Source organism: Pectinophora gossypiella, unplaced genomic scaffold (assembly GCF_024362695.1).
Source record: "Pectinophora gossypiella unplaced genomic scaffold, ilPecGoss1.1 Pgos_44, whole genome shotgun sequence".
In the NCBI taxonomy this organism is placed as follows: Eukaryota; Metazoa; Arthropoda; class Insecta; order Lepidoptera; family Gelechiidae; genus Pectinophora; species Pectinophora gossypiella.
This window is the reverse complement of record NW_026063254.1, coordinates 168417-189818: the sequence shown is the minus strand read 5'-3', so window position 1 is coordinate 189818 and position 21402 is coordinate 168417. Positions and strand designations below refer to the sequence as shown.

At 36.9% G+C, this 21402-nt stretch overlaps 1 protein-coding gene across 1 annotated transcript; it reads left to right on the top strand.

Moving 5' to 3' along the window:
- Positions 1 to 14717: 14717 nt before the first annotated feature.
- Positions 14718 to 16204, top strand: LOC126381304 (uncharacterized; the record flags this gene model as incomplete). Its single annotated transcript, XM_050030803.1, has 2 exons — positions 14718 to 14805; positions 15312 to 16204. Coding segments are annotated over exons 1-2 (981 nt in total), but the record flags the coding sequence as incomplete, so codon positions are not given.
- Positions 16205 to 21402: the final 5198 nt, after the last annotated feature.

Here is a 21402-nt window from a genome sequence, read left to right as displayed (position 1 = left end):
GCGTCACTACCACCTAAATCGAGCGGTAGCAACTCATGCCACTTACACCAAGTGACGATATCTCACAACCAGGCGTCACTACCACCTAAATCGAGCGGTAGCAACTCTTGCCACTTACACCAAGTGACGATATCTCAACACAGTCGTCGCTGCCACCTAAATCGAGCGACAACAACTCATGCCACTTACACCAAGTGACGATATCTCAACACAGTCGTCACTGCCTCCTAAATCGAGCGACAGCAACTCATGCCACTTACACCAAGTGACGATATCTCAACACAGCTAGCACACAAACTTTACATTTTAGTTGGTAGAATAGTGGTCAATGCGTTACACAATTTCTTTTATATCACTAATTTCTAATTTGTGCAGTTCGACTAATTCTACCGGAGGTCAACTTGACTTAGATTCAGGTACACTGTCATGACCAAATACAAAGTCAACATGACATCCAGGCCTCGACCGCATACCTGTAGTTTCTAAGACGAGCAGCACAAAAGTGGCTGCAGCCCCGAATACTACAAGTGCACAGCTTCCTATCAGAGTTGCTCAGAAACAAGTCAATGGGTTACACAATTTCTTCTACATCACTAATTTCTAATTCGTTTGAGTAATTCTACCGAAGTTCAACATGACTTAGATTCAGGTACAATGTCATGACCAAATACAAAGTCAACATGAAATCCGGGCTTCGACCGCATACCTGTAGTTTCTAAGACGAGCAGCACAAAAGTGGCTGCAGCCCTGAACACTACAAGTGCGCAGCTTCCTATCAGAGTTGCTCCGAAACAGGTCAATCATAGCTTTCATTGCTCAATTAAATCAACCAACATTACACACCTACTGCAAAGCACAACAGGCTGTAATATTCCTCCCCAAACTGCGGATACGCTACAAAACAGTCATGAGTCACAACATCCCCTCCCGGGATGGCCACCATGGTCCACGACCACAAAACGACAGAGCACCCTGCTCTCACACACACAAGTCATAAAGTCACAATGTAGCGACCAACACCTCGAGGAAATATTACCGCACTTACACAATTACTGATTCGGTATGATCATCATTTAGAATGTTTTGCTCCAATTTTCTCACTAATGATTTACTCTGTTTCGGGCATTTTCCTAGCCTATTTCATTTAATCATAATCCAAATCATTTTACTTCGCAATGTTTACTTCACTTCATTACGATTTCCAATTTAACTAAATTTAACAAAAGACAACTTTCTTTTCAATTTTCTAAGTCCTAATTTTGTATGGGACCCTTTTTGCGACACCCCGACCACTATATTCGTTTGTATCCTATTAAAACTTCCCATATTTCAAATCAGGTAAAACAGATACGACTCACCAGGACTTATAAGAATTTCCAATAAAAGATCAACCACTGGTCTTGTGACATGGTTTAGGTCTTCACAGCACCAGCGCAGCAAGTCCGGCTGGTATACAACTCGCTGCCATGATGTCGTCACTTTACACGGCTACAGCTCAGCCCGCGCCATTTTCTTCCCCGCTTGCAATCCACCAATTGCCGAACCAAGTTATGACATGAAACAAAAGAATTCACTGTATTATCGTATTCACATGACTTTCTTTCAATCAGTTTAAAAAGATTATTAAAGAATGTTGAATATTGAAACATTTGATGAATGACGGTAGATAACAAAACACGTTATAACGAGACTCAATTATCATGTCATGATTAATTTCTTTTTGCTTGGAGTGAGAAAATACAACTTTAATCACGCAGGTTAAGCGTGTCTACACCAATTCGAAATATTTTTAGACCAAAATACAAAGATTTGACGATGATGAAAACAGATTGGAAAACGTTGTATGATTGACACGGGTTGACACCATATGTCTCGTCAATTTTGATTTTAAAAACAAACAATTTCCTTATTATTAGAAACGGAAATACACATAGCAATGAAGTCAATAACAATAAGGTTCCAGTATGAAAACGACTCACCGTAATAACAGTTTTCAAGTTGAGGTACCATAATTTTCAAACACGACTGCAGACAGTATGGAAATATTGTGATGTTCACTCCATCATATCTTACGGCATGTAGTGATGCCGATCATTAACAAGGTCCAGGTCACTTCAAGTTCAGGTCCATCTCCAAATTCAGGCATGGCTGTAGACTACATCTTCATCACGTGGTCACACGAATGTGATAATGATCATAATCTTCTTCTGATTGTGATAATCAAAACTTGCATTGTCTTGTTGTGAACGTCGCATCACGTTGTCTTCATCCAAGTCCACTAATCCCGCTTCTGATGTCGTAACAGAGGGTGTCGGTCGTAACATCATCAGAATGGAGGGTGGGCGTTAGAAGAGTGGGCGTTAGAAGACAATAATGGCCGTCATCAGTATCACAATCATTTTATTTACTTCCACATAGTTTTTGTATCACGATTAAATAAAGTCACAGCATAAGGTACACACTCACGGCAACGTCACGGTATTCGTAACGGTTACACAGTCTCTCGTTATCTAGCGCGCATAAGGACGTTAGCGCGAAGGGGCTACTCGCCCTCTACTTGCCCTCCACCACCCATGGTTCCTATATTCGGACCGAATCATCGGGACACGTGCTCTTTTCCGATCACACTTTCTTGACGTCCCTACAAGTTATAGGTGAGCGACTATAGCACTCCACTTTCCGATCGTAATTATTCGACACGTCCGTTCATGACGAAGGTTCGCGGCAGACTGCCCGACTATAACGGCAGTACACGTCCGCTCGACACGACGACTCTGTAGTGACTCCCCGACTTCACTCAGCTCTGGCCGTGCGCCACCTGACGTCGGAGCGATGCAACTTCATGACGGTAGTGATGTAACTTCATTTTATTTTCCGATTTGATCAATTTCTCTTCTTAATTCATAACTAACTCCGACATATATATATAAAACCCAAAAATTTGCAAATTTGTTGTGGGCGAATAACACTTTTATCGTAGTTAACTACGAATCCTAAGCATTCAAGAAGGCGAAGTGTTTCGGTAACATTATGGTGACATTCATTGTAATCGCGACCTATACACAATATATCATCTAAGTAAATTACATTGATGAATCCTCGATATCTTAAATGTGTTACTACCTCCTTCATAAGCTTTGTGAAGGTCCTAGGCGCAACTGATAGACCGTAAGGCATGGCCTTAAATTCGTATAGATTATCTACTAATGAATTTTCAAATTGAAACTTAAACCTTAAGTATTTTCGGCACGAAACCGCAATAGGTACCAACAAATAGGCCTCCTTGAGTTTCTCGATAGTTTTTGAAGCTCTTATTTTTTCAGCCAACTTACTACCGAAAAGAGTTTCATCTCTTTCCAGATCCTGTATTGAGCGTACAAATGACTTGTCTAAACAAGGGTTTATGAGTTTAATTCTCGTTTGTGTCTCGTTGTAATGGAGGTCCGCTAAAATTCGGCAACCGTCCGATATGGCTTTAATTGCTTGAACTTTATTCTGCTTATCGTCCTTGGTAAGAAGAATAGATAATCCATTACTAACGGCTGAAATACCCAAGCCGAGCTGATTTTGGTTCGACTCTAGCCTCTTGTCGCGAGCTCTGTTTACATCCGTAATGGCCGCTGTCATTTCTATGTTTAGTGATGGGGATCGCAAAAGTTTGCAATTCTGCGGTATTGTGTATTCCTTTAACAAAAGGTCTTTTTTCTCCTTAGGAATACCCTTACGTAAAATTGGTAGCAACCTCTGGGCCACGTCTTGCACGATATTTTCTCCATATTCCGGTATGTCGTCGGCCGGCTCACCCAACGCCGCCGACAAATCCGAGTCTAATTCCAATTCTGGTTCTTCCTGCAAAGGGTCGACTTTTGTGGCAATAATTTCCGGCGTAGATTCGTTTTCGAACATCGAATCGTTCGTGATCCCCTGTTGTTCGGGGTCATTATTCGTGATCTCTTGATGTTGAGAGTCTACGACAAAGAAAACACAAAATAGTTATATTTGTCGGAGTTAGTTATGAATTAAGAAGAGAAATTGATCTAATCGGTAAATAAAATGAAGTTACATCACTTCCGTCATGAAGTTGCAACGCTCCGACGAAAGGTGGCGTACGAGCAGAGCGGAGTGAAGTCGAGAGTAGGGATGCAAAACTTTTAAAAATATCGATATATCGATATCGATATTTATCGAATTAAGTCGATATTGATATATCGATATATCGGACTGGTGGGACGATATATCGATATTTCTTTATTTATTTATTTTATTTATTTATTTATTTGTACACAATGACACAGACACAAGAAACATACAAAGAAAACAGATAGTACAGGCAAGCTTATCTCTAAACAAAGAGATTTCTTCCAGCGGACCTAAGTGACAAGAGAGACTTTCAACGTATAATATTATATAGATAGACATACATACGCGTACAAATGATTTAGAAATTACTCAATTACCTATACTAATATAAGACACAATATTAACCTAAACCTACAAACCACATTTAAATAAATTATAATATAATATATATTTCATAGATATAGAAACATATTATATACTTTCTATATTGGTTTATAAAAATACACACTATATACAATATATATACCTAAATAAATAAGTAAATAAAATGCATACAAATACGACTAATGCAACTCAAGCAAGACTCAAATAATAATCCTTCAAGTTCCTTTTAAAACTACCCACCGTGTCACATTCCCGAGTGACCCTGGGTAGCGCGTTCCACAGTTTGACGGCCTGCACGGTAAAAAAGTCACCGTACATTTGCGTAGAATAGGGGGGAGTTTTCAGGTGCAAGTTGTAAAGGGGACGGTGAGTGCGACCAGATGAGGCGAAATACGTCTTTTTCTGGATGTTTGTGTTTCATATGTGATGCTAGATTGCTTGTATTTCCAGATGTTTTAATTCGTTTATTACAAAGTGTGCAAACGGCATCACTGTCTTCTTTTTTGAAATACGACCACAGTTTACTTCTCTTCATATTAACGGTAAATCAACAAAGTCAACAAACAAGTACAACAACCAACCGCCGTTACGACCAGAGACAACTTTTTTTTGTTATTTTCGTCCACTCTGAAGAAGAGGCAAAGGCACATAACCCATACAGCCTAAGACAGACTACAACACAACAAAATCGGTTTTAGATAGTCAGTGTTGTGTCTTTTAAATTGGGTGGGGTTTTCGATATATTGATTTTTTCGATATTGATATATATCGATATCGGCGTTCGTCGATATCGATAAATATCGATATTTTTAGGCGTCGATATATCGATATTTATCGGTTTTCCGATATATCGTTGCAACCCTAGTCGAGAGTCACTACAGAGTCGTCGTGTCGAGCGGACGTGCGCTGCCATTCTAGTCGGGCAGTCTACCGCGAACCATCGTCATGAGCGGACGTGTCGAATAATTACGAGGAGTGCTATAGTCGCTCACCTATAACTTGTAGGGACGTCAAGAAAGTGTGATCGGAAAAGAGCACCTAGCAAGTACGTTCACATGTCCCGATGATGCGGTCCGAATGTTGGAACCATGGGTGGTGGAGGGCCCCTTCGCGCTAACGTCCTTATGCGCGCTAGATAACGAGAGACTGTAACCGTTACGAATACCGTGACGTTGCAGTGAGTGTGTACCTTATGCTGTGACTTTGTTTAATCGTGATACAAAAACTATGTGGAAGTAAATAAAATGATTGTGATACTGATGACGGCCATTATTGTCTTCTAACGCCCACTCTTATAACACCCTCCATTCTGATGATGATGTTACGACACCCACTGTTACGACATATTTTTTATTCAAATTCAAATGTATTTATTTTTGTGGGTATGTTTTGTAAATCACCAGGAACATTATATCGCACCCCCCGTGGAAAAACGCAGTAAGTGGACTAGCGACATTTTTTTTTTATTGCACCATTCAATTCAGCGTACACGAATACACCTTCTCACAAATTTTCATTAAGATATCAGTAAAAATGAAGAAATTATTACAAAAACAATGAAATTGTGCAACATTGATAAAAATATTTTTCCCCCATAATAAGAAAGTAAGTATAAATACGTGATTTTTTTTTGTAATTTTCCCATATAGTAAAGTCATAATAACACTTACGTCGATTTTACACGAAAGTTTTTTAGGATGGTCGAGTCGTAAGTAAACGTACTAACATGTTTCACGACATTATACGACACGACAGTGGTTGTACGTCTAGTTACTTCGTTATTCCACGAATCTTTTAGCGTTACTATTTGGTGTAACTCCAGCTACTTGCCTATTCTGCGAATCTTTTAGCGTAACGGTTTGGTGTAAATATAATCACGTTTTTTTTTCCAAGCAAGATTTGATATTACTATTACGTTATTTCATTTAACTTCATTTTTCGATGACATATTTTATACTACACTCTTCGTAAATATGAATACAACTCTTTTAAAGGCAATAATTTGAATCATTTGTCGTGTTATTCTAATTACTGTACTTACGCCGCGCCGGCGGCGGCGGGCTGCACACTCAAAGAGAGGTATTAGAAAGATATTAGAGAGGTATTACATCTATCCACCAATTTTTCGTCAATCTCGACTTTATATTCAACCAAAAATCGACCCTATTATTACTGTACTGTGATCGTTATTTGTAGGGTCGTATGCTGATTGTGCTTTTACCACGGTAAAACCAAGATCACCCATAGACAAAATTATAGCCGACGAAGTTTATAAAAAACGACCTTATTATTATCGCACTGTGATCGTTATTTGTAGAGTGAAAGCTGATTGTCTATTTGTGATCGTAGTTTTACCACGGTATTCCGTCAGTCAGCATACGACCCTACAAATAACGATCGCATTGCAGTAATAATAAGGTCGATTTTTGTTAGAATAAAAAGTCATGATTGACGAATGTTGGATAGATGTAATAATTATCTCTCTATTTAATTTGTTCATGGTGGCTACTCGAAGCGTACATATCTTTGTGTGGAAGTAAAAAACCCAAGGATTATACGTATGCTCAACTTGGACAAAATCGAAGATGGTGAGTTATTTACTTATAAATAGACTAGCTAGATTTTAGGTACCTATTACCTTACCTACTTAGTATATTACTGTTTATTAGACTATTAATATTATAAATATTTTGTTTTGTAAGGTTTACACAGAAGCAGATACCTACCTACTTGACGTAAGTTGGTTTGGTTAATGCGTGATGATGATTGCACTGCTCTGTACTAATTATTAAAGTATACTAAGCATGCCTAGGTGCCTATTCGGTGCTTTTAATCTATAAACTAACTACCTATTTAAATTAGGGTGTGCCGTTTTTATACATTCGCTATCACCTGGCATAGCACCTGGTATATAAATAAAATAAAGATATTTTAACAAAAAAACTGTTACGTGATCAACTGTAGTATTTCGGCTTGGTTGTGAATTATCTACCTAGGTATATAAGTTAACTTTTGCAAAAACACCCTTGATTTTGTTATTTGTTCGCTTGAGTTTGATATGCATTTTATTATTAACGCATTGGTACTAACCTTCTATTTAATCTATACTTATAATAAATCTGTAGAGAGGTCAATTCTGTACATTAAATATTTTTTCAAAATAACTATCAGGGGGTGATAAGTGGTCGATACTGATGCCAAAAATGCAATCAGTAAAATTTTTGTCTGTCTGTCTGTCTGTCTGTCTGTCTGTCTGTCTGTCTGTCTGTCTGTATGTTCCTTATAGAAACAAAACCTACTGGACGGATTTTAATGAAACTTGGTACAATTATTCTTCACACTCCTGGACAGGTTATAGTATACTTTTCATCACGCTACAATCAATAGGAGCAGAGTAGTGAAGGGAAATTCTTTTGTATGAAAAATCTAAACCACTCAAGTTAGACGTTTGAAATTTGCCATGCAGGTACCTTAGATACCGTAGAGGTATACTAAGAAAGGAATTTCCGAAAATCCTACGGGAACGGGAATTAGCGGGAAAATCCTTTTGTATGAAAAATCTAAACCACTCAAGTTAGACGTTTGAAATTTGGCATGCAGGTACCTTAGATACCGTAGAGGTGTACTAAGAAAGGAATTCCCGAAATTCCCACGGGAACGGGAATTAGCGGGAAAATCCTTTTGTATGAAAAATCTAAACCACTCAAGTTAGACAACTGAAATTTGGCATGCAGGTACCTGAAGTACCGTAGAGGTGCACTAAGAAAGGAATTCCCAAAATTCTCACGGGAACGGGAATTAGCGGGAAAATCCTTTTGTATGAAAAATCTAAACCACTCAAGTTAGACGTTTGAAATTTGGCATGCAGATACCTTAAGTACCGTAGTGGTGCACTAAGAAAGGAATTCCCGAAATTCCCACGAGAACGGGAATTAGCGGGAAAATCCTTTTGTATGAAAAATCTAAACCACTCAAGTTAGACCTTTGAAATTTGTCATGCAGGTACCTTAGGTACCGTGGAGGTGCACTAAGAAAGGAATTCCCGAAATTCCCACGGGAACGCGAATTAACGGGAAAATCCTTTTGTATGAAAAATCTAAACCACTCAAGTTAGACGTTTGAAATTTGGCATGCAGGTACTTTAGTAAACTTAAAGCTTAGTTGCAACAGGATATTACAAAATTCCCACGGGAACGGTAGTTAGCGGGAAAATCCTTTTGTATGAAAAATCTAAACCACTCAAGTTAGACAATTGAAATTTGGCATGCAAGTACCTTAAGTACCGTGGAGGTGCACTAAGAAAGGAATTCCCAAATTCCCACGGGAACGCGAATTAACGGGAAAATCCTTTTGTATGAAAAATCTAAACCACTCAAGTTAGACGTTTGAAATTTGGCATGCAGGTACTTTAGTAAACTTAAAGCTTAGTTGCAACAGGATATTACAAAATTCCCACGGGAACGGTAGTTAGCGGGAAAAAACATTTGTATGAAAAAATCAAATCTAAATAAAAGGAGAAACTGACTGACTCAGTGACTGACATATATCAACGCATAGCCTGAACGGCTAAACGTAGGCATTTGAAATTTGGAAGGGACATAGCTTAGGTACCGTAGAGGTGCACTAAGAAAGGAATTCCCGGAATTCCCACGGCAACGGAAATTAGCGGGAAAATCTTTTTGTATGAAAAATCTAAACCGCTTAAGTTAGACGCTTGAAATTTGGCATGCAGGTACCTTAGTTAACTTAAAGCTTAGTTGCAACAGGATATTGCAAAATTCCCACGGAAACGGGAGTTAGTGGGAAAAAAACATTTGTATGAAAAAATCGAAACCGCGTAAGATAGATATTTTCAATTCAATTCAATTAAATTATTTATTGCATTCCATGTAGTACAATAGGGTGTTACATAGGCATAGGAACTAAAACATGGACCCTATAGGGCACAGCAACGTTGAAGGGAAGAGAGGAAGTGTGTATTAAAATTAAAACTCAATGAATAATCAATTAAAAAAAAACAATTCAATCAATTGATTCAATCTAGCACGCATGCATACCTTAGTAAATATAAAGTTTATTTTTGGCTGTATTTTGAAAAATGGGAGTTATTGGGAAAAAAAAAATGTACTTATGAAAAAATCTAAACTGCATAAGTATGCACTCCCACACACACAAAGATCTCTCTCTTATATAACACGCCACGCGGACGAAGTCGCGGGCAAAAGCTAGTACCTAAATAACGATAAAATATCTAGGTTTGTGTCTAATTATTAGGGTGATTTGGTAATAGGTCATTTTTATTGCTTAACGTCTATTATGTACCTACCTACAAACAATGTATTTAAACCATTATGTTACAATTAACAGATTCCATTAATACTGCAACCCAATCCAGTACAACCCAGTGGAAGAATGACCAGAAATGCAAAAATATTTCAAGAAACTATGGGATATCTTCTCGTCGTAGTCAACATGAGACTCATTCTCTTGAAGGTTCGTATGTACCTATCCGTATCCTACTAAAGTCGAGTAAACTTCTTCTTCTCTCGTGTGGGTTGAGACAATAATTGACTGACCTCATCAACCCTAGTATCAGGGTTACTACTGAGCCGCCATAGGTCCTTGATATGCCTCATGTAACGACGACATACCTGCATACTTAATTAAGCCGCAACCAACTGCCTAACGTGCTCTCCGACGCACAGATCATCTTACTTTTGGGCCATCCGGTAACCAGACTGCAATGTCCTAGTGATCTCGCCGCTCGGCTACGATATGGGTGTCACTTTGACTACTTATGTATGTCGGTAATTAGGAAATAGTACTAATATTAAATATTAAAATGAATATTAGTACCATTTCTGATTTACGACTTGGCCGGGAAGCTAAGCAGCTGAAAACGTTCCCTGTTTTGTATGCCGAAATATCCTTTCAGTATTTGTATTCTAGATTGATATAGTTATTTACCTACTAACCTGGAAGCGGCGCGTGGTAAAGTTTCTCTGAAATAGTCAGTGCCTGTGTATTTGTGGTATAATTATTCTGTCATTTTCCTCTTATCATAACAACCACAGATATATTTTTGATTTGCTTAATGTAGTTTTTTCTAGAGTTATCTCTTATGCAAACCAACTGGCTTTTATAGGGTTTTAGCCAAGTTGCAACGATTAAGTACGTAAAACGACAGTGACAGTGATTTGAGAGATTGACATGTAACCTTATGTCAATCACATACATTTTTATCACTGACTCTGTCGCTTTTCGGATACGTTGGAAAATTGGCTCATCTCTAAGCTTACTATAATAGGTATTAATGGTTGTTTTTCTTTTTAGTAATTTATTATCATACTGAATAGTTTTTATATTTTGTCATTTGCAGGTTCTACCGAAAAGCAAAGAGGGAGTGATCGGAAAGGAGCAAAATGTTCAAGAAAACTCTTAATGATTAACTGTAATAACTGAAAATGAAGGTTTTTCTAATGAAGGCAAGTGCCATACCGTATTAATATTATTTTGTGATTATGCATGTAATAATTAATAAACGTTTTAAAATTAAAAGTTGGATTTTAATTACAAATAGAAATAACTCCCTGAAAACTGAAAACCCATGCGGGTCAAACGAGTTTTGGCACAGCTAGTAAATAAATATTCATGTTTTTAATACAAATTAGAATAAACACTTAATTTAACACTGATTTAATTTATTTCAATATACATGGTGGCCCAAAAATTCACGTTTAAAAATGAAAAATTTGATAGAGGGGCTCATTAGCTACCAGAAACACCCCCATATATGTTCAGCGATTATTTACGGTTTAGGAGATATGACCCATTTTACACCTTTTTCTTGATTTTCTATCTTACTTCAGAAATCATCATTTTGTCGCTATCCCTTTCTTAATAATTCTAATTTTTTCTTTTTAATTTCTAATTATTTTGCTTCATAACTATGCCTAAGGATGTGTATCGCTAGGTGAAAAAATAAAAACAGTCGAATGAAAGATAAAAAAGTCATTGGAAGTTGGAAGTCAAAGTGAGAATTCGTCTAAAATTGTTACAGTTGTTAAAACTTCGCCGAAGAATAATAAACACATGAGATTTTCATGAACCCTGAAAGTGTTTTTAAAAACTGCTCCATTTAATAGGCTTTTAGACACATCAAAAAAAGTACCCTTAATAGGGGCATAAAACTAGTAATTAGCCCTCAAAGATTGCAAGACAGACAGATTTTATTTTAGTATCTCATAGTATGAATCACCAACAGTGTTTGGGGATAACTTTTACCTTCATTACAATATGAATACCAAAAGTGACTGCAAGTTTTGTCTTCAGACTGTTGCTATGTCTACCCTGTTAGCGATTATGAGCGTGATTCTTTTTATTGAAAATGTGTCTTTGAGCACCTTTAACAACGTTAGAAAGAAGCAGCTACCTACATTGTATGAGAATGTAATTTTTTCCTTCAAATCTGTCTATCTTGCCATCTTTGAGGTCTAATTACTTAGTTTATTGCTTCTATTAAGGGTACTTTTTTTGGATGTGTCTAAAAGCCTATTAAATGGAGCAGTTTTTTAGAGATACCTACTGTCAGCGTCCATGCCAATCTCATGTGTTAATTATTCTTCAGCGAAGTTTTAACAACTGTGACAATTTTGGTCCAATTCTCACTTTGACTTCCAATAACTTTTTTTTTGTCTTTGATTTGACTGTTTTTATTTTTTTACCTAGCGGTATATATCTTTAGACGTAGTTGTGAAGTAAAATAAAATAATTATTAAGAAAGGGATAGCGACAAAATGATTATTTCTGAAGTAAGGTAGAAAATCTAGAAAAAGGTACAAAATAGGTCATATCTCCTAAACTATAAATAATAATAAATTATGGCTGAACATACATGGGGGTGTTTCTAGTAGCCAATGAGCCACTCTATCAAATTTTTCATTTTGAACTTGAAGTTCTGGGCCACCCTGTATAATGTATGAGCATACATACTTCTACATTCTAGACTAACCCCTGCAACAAACAAGTATTTAAAGATACATACAATTATTTTGAGATATTTCCTTATTAAAAAAGCAATTTCTATAGTTACACTATCTAAGATCATTTACTTTCACGTGGAACAAATAGGTTTCTCAACTTACGCAAAATATTTTGTTAAAATTTTTCGTGTAAGAACGAAGTAACTAATACTTACAACATCCGAGTAAGGCGAAATCGGAAGGTGAACAACGTTGTAGGTAAAGTTACAACTGTCAATGTTGTTTGCACTACGTAATAATAAAGCAGTGTCTGTACTTACAACGGAACGTTTGATTATAGTTTCGTGGAATATCTACGCAATCGTGTTTTTTTATTTTTTTTTCAAATATACACTATTAATTAAAAATTAATAAATGTGGGTCAATCCGGGCTACATTTTGCTATTATTTTCTCTTTGAAGGTTATTTCCAGGACTTATACCTAATTAGTAGGACAGTTTTTTTTAGCTCCTGAAAAGTTGATAAAATCAACTTACTGCGTTTTTCCACGAAGGGTGCGATATTGTAAGCAAATTGATGATCTTGCCGAATCATGATCAAATTCTTGATGGTAATTAAGCCGCGTATTGACTCGCAGTCAATATCTGGGCTAAAAAGCCATCGTGTTGACTCGCAGTCAACATCCCGGCTGAAATACCTTTGTATTAACTCGCACATCTAGGTTTGTATGGAAACACATGAGACAATGATTTTTGTCGTGTTCGTAATGATCGGGAAAGTAAGTACTTATACATTTTTAAACTCACCTGAATTTTCTGACTCATCCGAATCGGAATAGATTATCACTCTTCGCCACTTTCTTTGAAGTTCCTCACATCCTTGCGGGGACTTAGAACGCCTTTTAGGCATTTTTAAATAGAAATATTTCACAAAAAAATCCATACTAATATTATAAATGCGAAAGTAACTCTGTCTGTCTGTCTGTCTGTCTGTTACTCTTTCACGCCTAAACGGCTCAACGGATTTTGATGAAATTTGGTATGGTGATAGATGATAACCTAGAAATGGTCATAGGCTATAAATAATCACGCCATCGTTCTTAGGGGGTAGGCAGTTGGCAGATAACTAAATTGATTTAGTGATTTGTAGTCGTTTTTGTTGGGACTTTTGCTCTTTCACGTCTAAACGGCTGAACGGATTTTAATGAAATTTAGTAAGGTAATAGTTGGTTATCTAAAAACGGTTGTACGATCAAATTGATCACGTCATCGTACTTAGGGGGTAGGAAGTAGGCAGAAAACTGAATTGAGTTAGTGATTTTTTTATGGTTTTTGCTGGGAGTTTTGTCTATCATGCCTAAACGGCTCAACGGATTTTGATGAAATTTAGTTAGCTGATAGATAGTAATCTAGAAAAGGATATGGCCTATTAATATTTATGCTATCGTACTTAAGGCGTAGGCAGTAGACAGAAAACTAATTAGGTTAGTGATTTTTAATTGTTTGTTTTAAAAGTTTGCCTCATTCACGCCTTAACGTCTGAACGGAATTTTATAAGACTTGGTTAATTTAAAGATAGGATCTTAGGCACGGACACAGGCTACTTTTTATGGCGGGAAAATACCTCATTCCCGCGGAAATCTAGATTTCGTGATCGTGTCAAGAAGCGCATGACGCCATAGCTACTGGAATGATTTCGATGTTTTTTTTTAAACTGAGTGACTTCAAGTTAGTATTTGATCACTTTTCTAACTTAGAGGGTAGGTAGGCGCCATAATTTAGGGAATTTATGATAAAATTTTGATGCAACTGTCTTTATTAAACAGTTATATCTCATTCCTACAGGAACCTACACATAGCTATAGCTAGCTATCTATTAACATTAAAACTCTTTCTAGAATCACATTACGCCAATTAATTGATCTGATTTGTATAAGTTTTTTTATTCAACTGACTGTTACATTATACTTCGGGTCTCAACCGAAGACGATTACTTTATTACTTGCAGCAGTACATGAGTTGGTGTCATCTCCGTCACATATTTAGAGCCTAATATCACAAAAAAACAAAACCTATTTCCTTTCTCCCTCCAACACTGCATCGGTAATGCACCCGCACGATGACCTCATTACGTGTTTTTGTGTTATCCAAGTCACACGTTCTACGTTTTGTTGAGAAATTATTTTTCGTTAGCAATTACCGACATACAATAATGGGAAAAAGGAAGCGATCGGCATTGAGGGATAGTGATTATGATGGCATTTTGCGAAAAATGAGGAGGTTGGAGCGTAAAATTAAGAAAAGACAAAGACAACGGTCATTATCTGTGTCGTCGGAAGATTCACGGCCAGATTATACAGGTAAATAGTTTATTTATTTGTATGCGTACCTACGTTCAAATATTGTTATTCTATATGACACTACCCTATTTTTTTCTTTATAATAAAAATATAATATTACAACACAAATATAACATAGCACCACGCCTGTATCCCCTAAGGGGTACACAGAGGGTGTATAGTATATATAATAGGGACTTCACGTAAATCGTGATAACAGTTCCCAACTCCACTTTCAAAGTGTCGAGGCACGTTTTTACTCCACGTTTACCGTGTAGAGGATTTATATCTTATTTTACTCCACTTTTATAGTGTTGAGGCATTTTTTACTCCACGTAAACCGTGTAGAGGATCAATATATTTATTATGCTCCACTTTTATAGTGTTGAGGAACACACTCCACGTAAACTGTGTCGAGGGATTTTATAAGAAATATTAGTGCTTAGAATACTGTAAATCGTGTTGGTCGTTAATATACCTACCTTCTTACTTAGACTGGTATTTTAAATACCCATCTCATTTTGTAGGTGGAGACCATCTAGAAGAAACCCTCTATGACGAGGTTATTACTATTGACAATAACGAGTGCTCGCCTACTCAGCTCGAGACAACTGAGCCAGCCGACACCGATGATCCAAGCAAACCGGCGGCGCCGGCGGCGAGCGCAGATGTACAGGATGATGCTACAGAGGCGCCGTTAGAACCTGAAGTTCTACAACTCCTTGGTGAAGACCTTGTGAATCAAAAAAGTTTCGGAGATAATTTGCATAAGGACATTGCTCCTAGATGGACGCATATTCTTGTTAATGGCCTGTCTAAAGATAACCAATCCGAACTGTTGAAACGTTACTTACCACCAGAGAATTGTCCAAATCTAAGAGCACCAAAACTCAATTTAGAAATAAAAGCGGCTCTTCCGGACATAAATGTAAAAAAAGATTTGTACAACCAAGGTAAACAAAACCAACTAGCTAGTAGTCTCGCTGCAATTGGACAAGTCTTAAATTGGGCCCTTGCATCTAAAAGTACGGTTCCTCAGGATATAATAAAGACTTTGAGTGACGCTGGAAGACTTATTTGCGACAGTCATTACAGAGAATCACAAGCTCGCAGGTACGCTGCGCTAAATATTCTCAATAAAAATATCAGAGATACGGTGAAAAATACTAAGATAGATGAACAACTTTTTGGATCTGATTTGTCAGAACATATCAAATCATCGAAAGCCATTACCAGGACTGGATCGGAATTGAAACAGGCGCCACGAACTCCATACAAGGCGCCTCCAGCTCCACAAGTGCAGAGGGGAGCTTTAAACTCGAGGGGGGCGTCGCGTGCAGCAGCGGCAGAGCCGCGGACGAACCCCGCAGCACGCCGGCCGCCGCGGGATCGCCGCCAGGACTCGGCGCGGGGTCGCCGCACCAACACCGCACACACGCGCCAGCAGGCGAGGGGACGCCAGTAGAAATCCTACCACAGGTACCTATAGCTGGTCGATTAAAATACTTTTACGACAAATGGAGTGAACTTACAGAAGATCCTATAATTTTGTCATGGGTGAAAGGGTATAAAATACCCTTCCAAGATAAGCCCATGCAACACATTCAAGAACAAAATAACATCTGTAGTTCCAATTCTCAAGCCAAAATTATTGATGAAAGCATCACAGAACTATTAGACTCAGATTTCATTTCGCCTTGTACTCCATGTGAAGGACAATTTATATCACCTATTTTTACAGTACCTAAGCCGAATGGAAAACATAGGTTTATATTAAATTTAAAGAAACTAAATAAATTCATTCAAGTTCAACATTTTAAAATGGAGGACTATCGAACAGCTATAAAACTACTAAACAAAAACTATTTCATGTCTACAATAGATCTTCAGGATGCTTATTTTTTAATATCTGTAGATGAAAATGACAGAAAAATGCTGCGTTTTCAGTGGCGATCACAACTATATCAGTTTAACGTTCTTCCATTTGGCTTGTGTACTGCACCTTTTGTCTTCACGAAATTATTAAAACCTGTTCTACAATATTTACGTGCCTCTGGACTGCTATCAGTAACATACTTAGATGACTTTTTATGTATAGGCAAATCTTATGACGAATGTTTATTAAACGTAAACAATACAATACATATTTTGGAATCTTTAGGATTTGTTATAAACGTTAAAAAAAGCGTTATGATACCAAATAAGATATGCAAATTCTTAGGTTTTATTCTAAATACTACGGACATGATTATTACTTTACCTGTGGAAAAGAAACAACGCATTAGAAATAAAGCAACGGAGCTTATGCGTAAAAATATGTGTTCTATTAGATTCTTCGCAGAATTCATAGGCCTTTTGACCTCTGCATGCCCAGCTGTTAGTTACGGTTGGGTGTACACCAAACTGTTTGAACGCGAAAAGTTTTTAGCTTTAAATTATTCAGACGACTATAGTAGGTCAATGATACTTAAAAATATTCTAAAAAATGATTTAATATGGTGGAGAGACAATATATCATCGTCATTCTGTCCTATTCGAAAAAACATTTTCTCTCTAGAAGTCTTTAGTGATGCATCTAATACTGGATGGGGCGCATCATGCGGCGGTCAAAATGCAAATGGCAACTGGTCTAAGACTGAATCGACCCTACATATAAATACTCTCGAGCTTAAGGCCGCATTTTACGGACTAAAGATATTTACTGCAGACTTGCGAGATTGTGATGTTCTTTTGAGAATTGATAACACCACTGCCATTTGTTACATTAATAGAATGGGCGGTGTGCAACACCCTCATTTAAATGAACTTGCCCGTAATATTTGGCAGTTGTGTGAGGTAAAAAACATCTTTGTATTTGCCTCCTACATCAAGTCGAGTGATAATGTAATAGCAGATCGGGAATCTCGTCGATTAAATATAGACACAGAATGGGAAATTTCTAAACAAGCATTTTTACAAATTACAAATACATTAGAAAACCCTGAATTTGACCTTTTTGCAAGTGCTCAGAACTATAAATGCGTTAGATATGCATCATGGAAACTTGATCCTTATTCTGAAGTGGTTGACGCGTTTACTTTTGGTTGGCAGAACATCAATTTTTACGCGTTCCCTCCTTTCAGTTTAATAACTAGGGTTCTAGAAAAAATAATCACGGATAAAGCCAAAGGTATCGTAGTGGTACCCTACTGGCCATCACAGCCATGGTACCCCTTGTGGTCTAGACTTGTTATATCAGAAAAAATATACTTTGGACCTGATAAATGTTTATTATACTCTCCTTTCAGGGACTGCCATCCACTCCACGCAGACCTTATCCTGGTGGCAGCCAAATTATCAGGGAGTCAATGATTAGGCGTGGTGTACCACAAGAGTCCCTAGATATATTGATGGCGTCTTTTGCATCAAATACATTAATTCAATATAACAGTTCAATAAAGTCTTGGTGGCTATATTGTAAAAATAATCATTTTGATATTTATGAGGCTAACACTAGTACAGTAATACTATATTTAACCAAGAAGTTTGAGGAAGGCGTTGGATACAGTAGTCTAAATACACATAGGTCTGCTTTATCAATCATTCTTGGTACCCATATTACTTTAAATGACTGTGTCAATCGTTTTTTAAAGGGCGTGTATAGGCTTAAGCCTCCTAAACCTAAATATAATTCAACATGGGATACAAATACAGTGATAGACTACCTTTCCAATATGCATCCATATGATAATATTTCGTTAGCTGATTTGTCGTATAAAGCTTGTACTTTACTAGCAATAGCCTCTGCCCAAAGGATGCAGACTCTTGGTCTGATCAAAATAAACAATATATTATTACAAACTAATATGATTGTGATTACAATCACCGACTTAATCAAAACCTCGAAACCTGGAGCCTGCCAACCACTAATCAAATTACCTTTCATTCATGAAAACCCTAGTATTTGCCCGGCGCTAGCAATCAAAACTTATTTAGAGAGAACCAAAGATTTGCGTGGTAATCAAGAACACCTTTTCATAGGGATACGTAAACCTTATAAAAACGTTGGTTCTCAAACTTTGGCGAAATGGGTTAAAAAGGTACTGCAAGACAGTGGAATTGATATAACGATATTTGGAGCTCACAGTACTCGAGCAGCGTCCACATCTGCGGCTCATAGGTCGGGGGTTAATTTGGAAATGGTTCGCAAGGCTGCAGGCTGGAGCGACTCCTCGAATGTATTTCTAAAATATTATTTTAGAGAGGTTGTACATACAGACAATAACGAATTTGTAAATGCTGTATTAAACACAAATTAAGTTAGGAACTTACACATTGAGGTTAATTACACTTATATTATTAACTTTCATAGGTTAAGAGAACTATAAATGTATTTTTACCTTTCTGATCATATTCTTTGATTAAATATTACAAATCCATACTCCATATACTCCATACTAATATTATAAATGCGAAAGTAACTCTGTCTGTCTGTCTGTCTGTCTGTCTGTCTGTCTGTCTGTCTGTCTGTCTGTTACTCTTTCACGCCTAAACGGCTCAACGGATTTTGATGAAATTTGGTATGGTGATAGATGATAACCTAGAAATGGTCATAGGCTATAAATAATCACGCCATCGTTCTTAGGGGGTAGGAAGTAGGCAGATAACTAAATTGATTTAGTGATTTGTAGTCGTTTTTGTTGGGACTTTTGCTCTTTCACGTCTAAACGGCTGAACGGATTTTAATGAAATTTAGTAAGGTAATAGTTGGTTATCTAAAAACGGTTGTACGATCAAATTGATCACGTCATCGTACTTAGGGGGTAGGAAGTAGGCAGAAAACTGAATTGAGTTAGTGATTTTTTTATGGTTTTTGCTGGGAGTTTTGTCTATCATGCCTAAACGGCTCAACGGATTTTGATGAAATTTAGTTAGCTGATAGATAGTAATCTAGAAAAGGATATGGGCTATTAATATTTATGCTATCGTACTTAAGGCGTAGGCAGTAGACAGAAAACTAATTAGGTTAGTGATTTTTAATTGTTTGTTTTAAAAGTTTGCCTCATTCACGCCTTAACGTCTGAACGGAATTTTATAAGACTTGGTTAATTGAAAGATAGGATCTTAGGCACGGACACAGGCTACTTTTTATGGCGGGAAAATACCTCATTCCCGCGGAAATCTAGATTTCGTGATCGTGTCAAGAAGCGCATGACGCCAGAGCTACTGGAATGATTTCGATGTTTTTTTTAAACTGAGTGACCTCAAGTTAGTATTTGATCACTTTTCTAACTTAGAGGGTAGGTAGGCGCCATAATTTAGGGAATTTATGATAAAATTTTGATGCAACTGTCTTTATTAAACAGTTATATCTCATTCCTACAGGAACCTACACATAGCTATAGCTAGCTATCTATTAACATTAAAACTCTTTCTAGAATCACATTACGCCAATTAATTGATCTGATTTGTATAAGTTTTTTTATTCAACTGACTGTTACATTACATACAGATAAAATCTAATTACTTACACCACATAATTAATATATAGTACTACATGACTAGCTACGCTTTAAACTTGAGGAGGTAATTCGATAGACATTTATACGAACTTTAAGCCCAGTAATCAATCATAGTAATAAGGTAATACTCATTTTAGACAAAGAAACGGATAGGTAATCAGTTCGTCAACGAAATTATAACACCTACACTTAGTTTGTTTACTATTTAACGAGGGAAAATAATCCTTACTAATATTATAAATGCGAAAGTAACTCTGTCTGTCTGTCTGTCTGTTACGCTTTCCCGCTTAAACCTCTCAACCGATTTTGATTAAATTTGGCACAGACAATCTTTAGACCCTGAGAAAGAAAATAGGATACCTTTTATTGCGAAAAGAAGGGACGAAGAGATTCAAATAGGGGTTGAAAGTTTGTATGGGATATTTTAATTTTAAAATATAAATCCATGAAACTTTATATTTAAGCACTTGATAAAAAATAATTAAACATTTGTTCTAGCGTTGCTGAAATTTCGACCAGTGGGGGGGTGAAATGAGGGTTGAAAGTTTGTATGGGAGTTCGTCATTTTTGGGGATAAAACCACGAAACTTTATATTTAGGAACTTGATAAGAAATAAAAAAACAATTTGTTAAACCGTTTTTGAAAATTCGATCTTTGAGGGGATGAAATAGGTGTTGAAATTGTTTATGAGGTTCGTCATTATTCAAGATAAAAATATTAAATTTTGTGTTTAGGCACTAAATAACAAACAAAAAATCGTTTGTTCAAGCATTTTGAAATTTTTACCAGTATGGGGGTGAAATACGGGTTGAAAGTTTGTATGGATATTCGTCATTTTTGAAGATAAAACCATGAAACTTGGTACGTAGGTCTCTTAGGATGTGCAGAGTTTTTCAACAAACGGATTTTCCGAAATTCGAACGGAACGGAACGGATTCGGAACGGGAACTACGAAGCCAAACTTTTTGTATACAAAATATTAACCACTGAACCTAGGAACATGATATTTAGTAGTTTTGGGTGTATCAAGTTAAAAAAAAATTTGGCTTTTGTAGATAAAGTTCCTTTTAACGAATACTCTGCATCGCCGCCACTGCCGTCGGTCGTCGTTCGTCG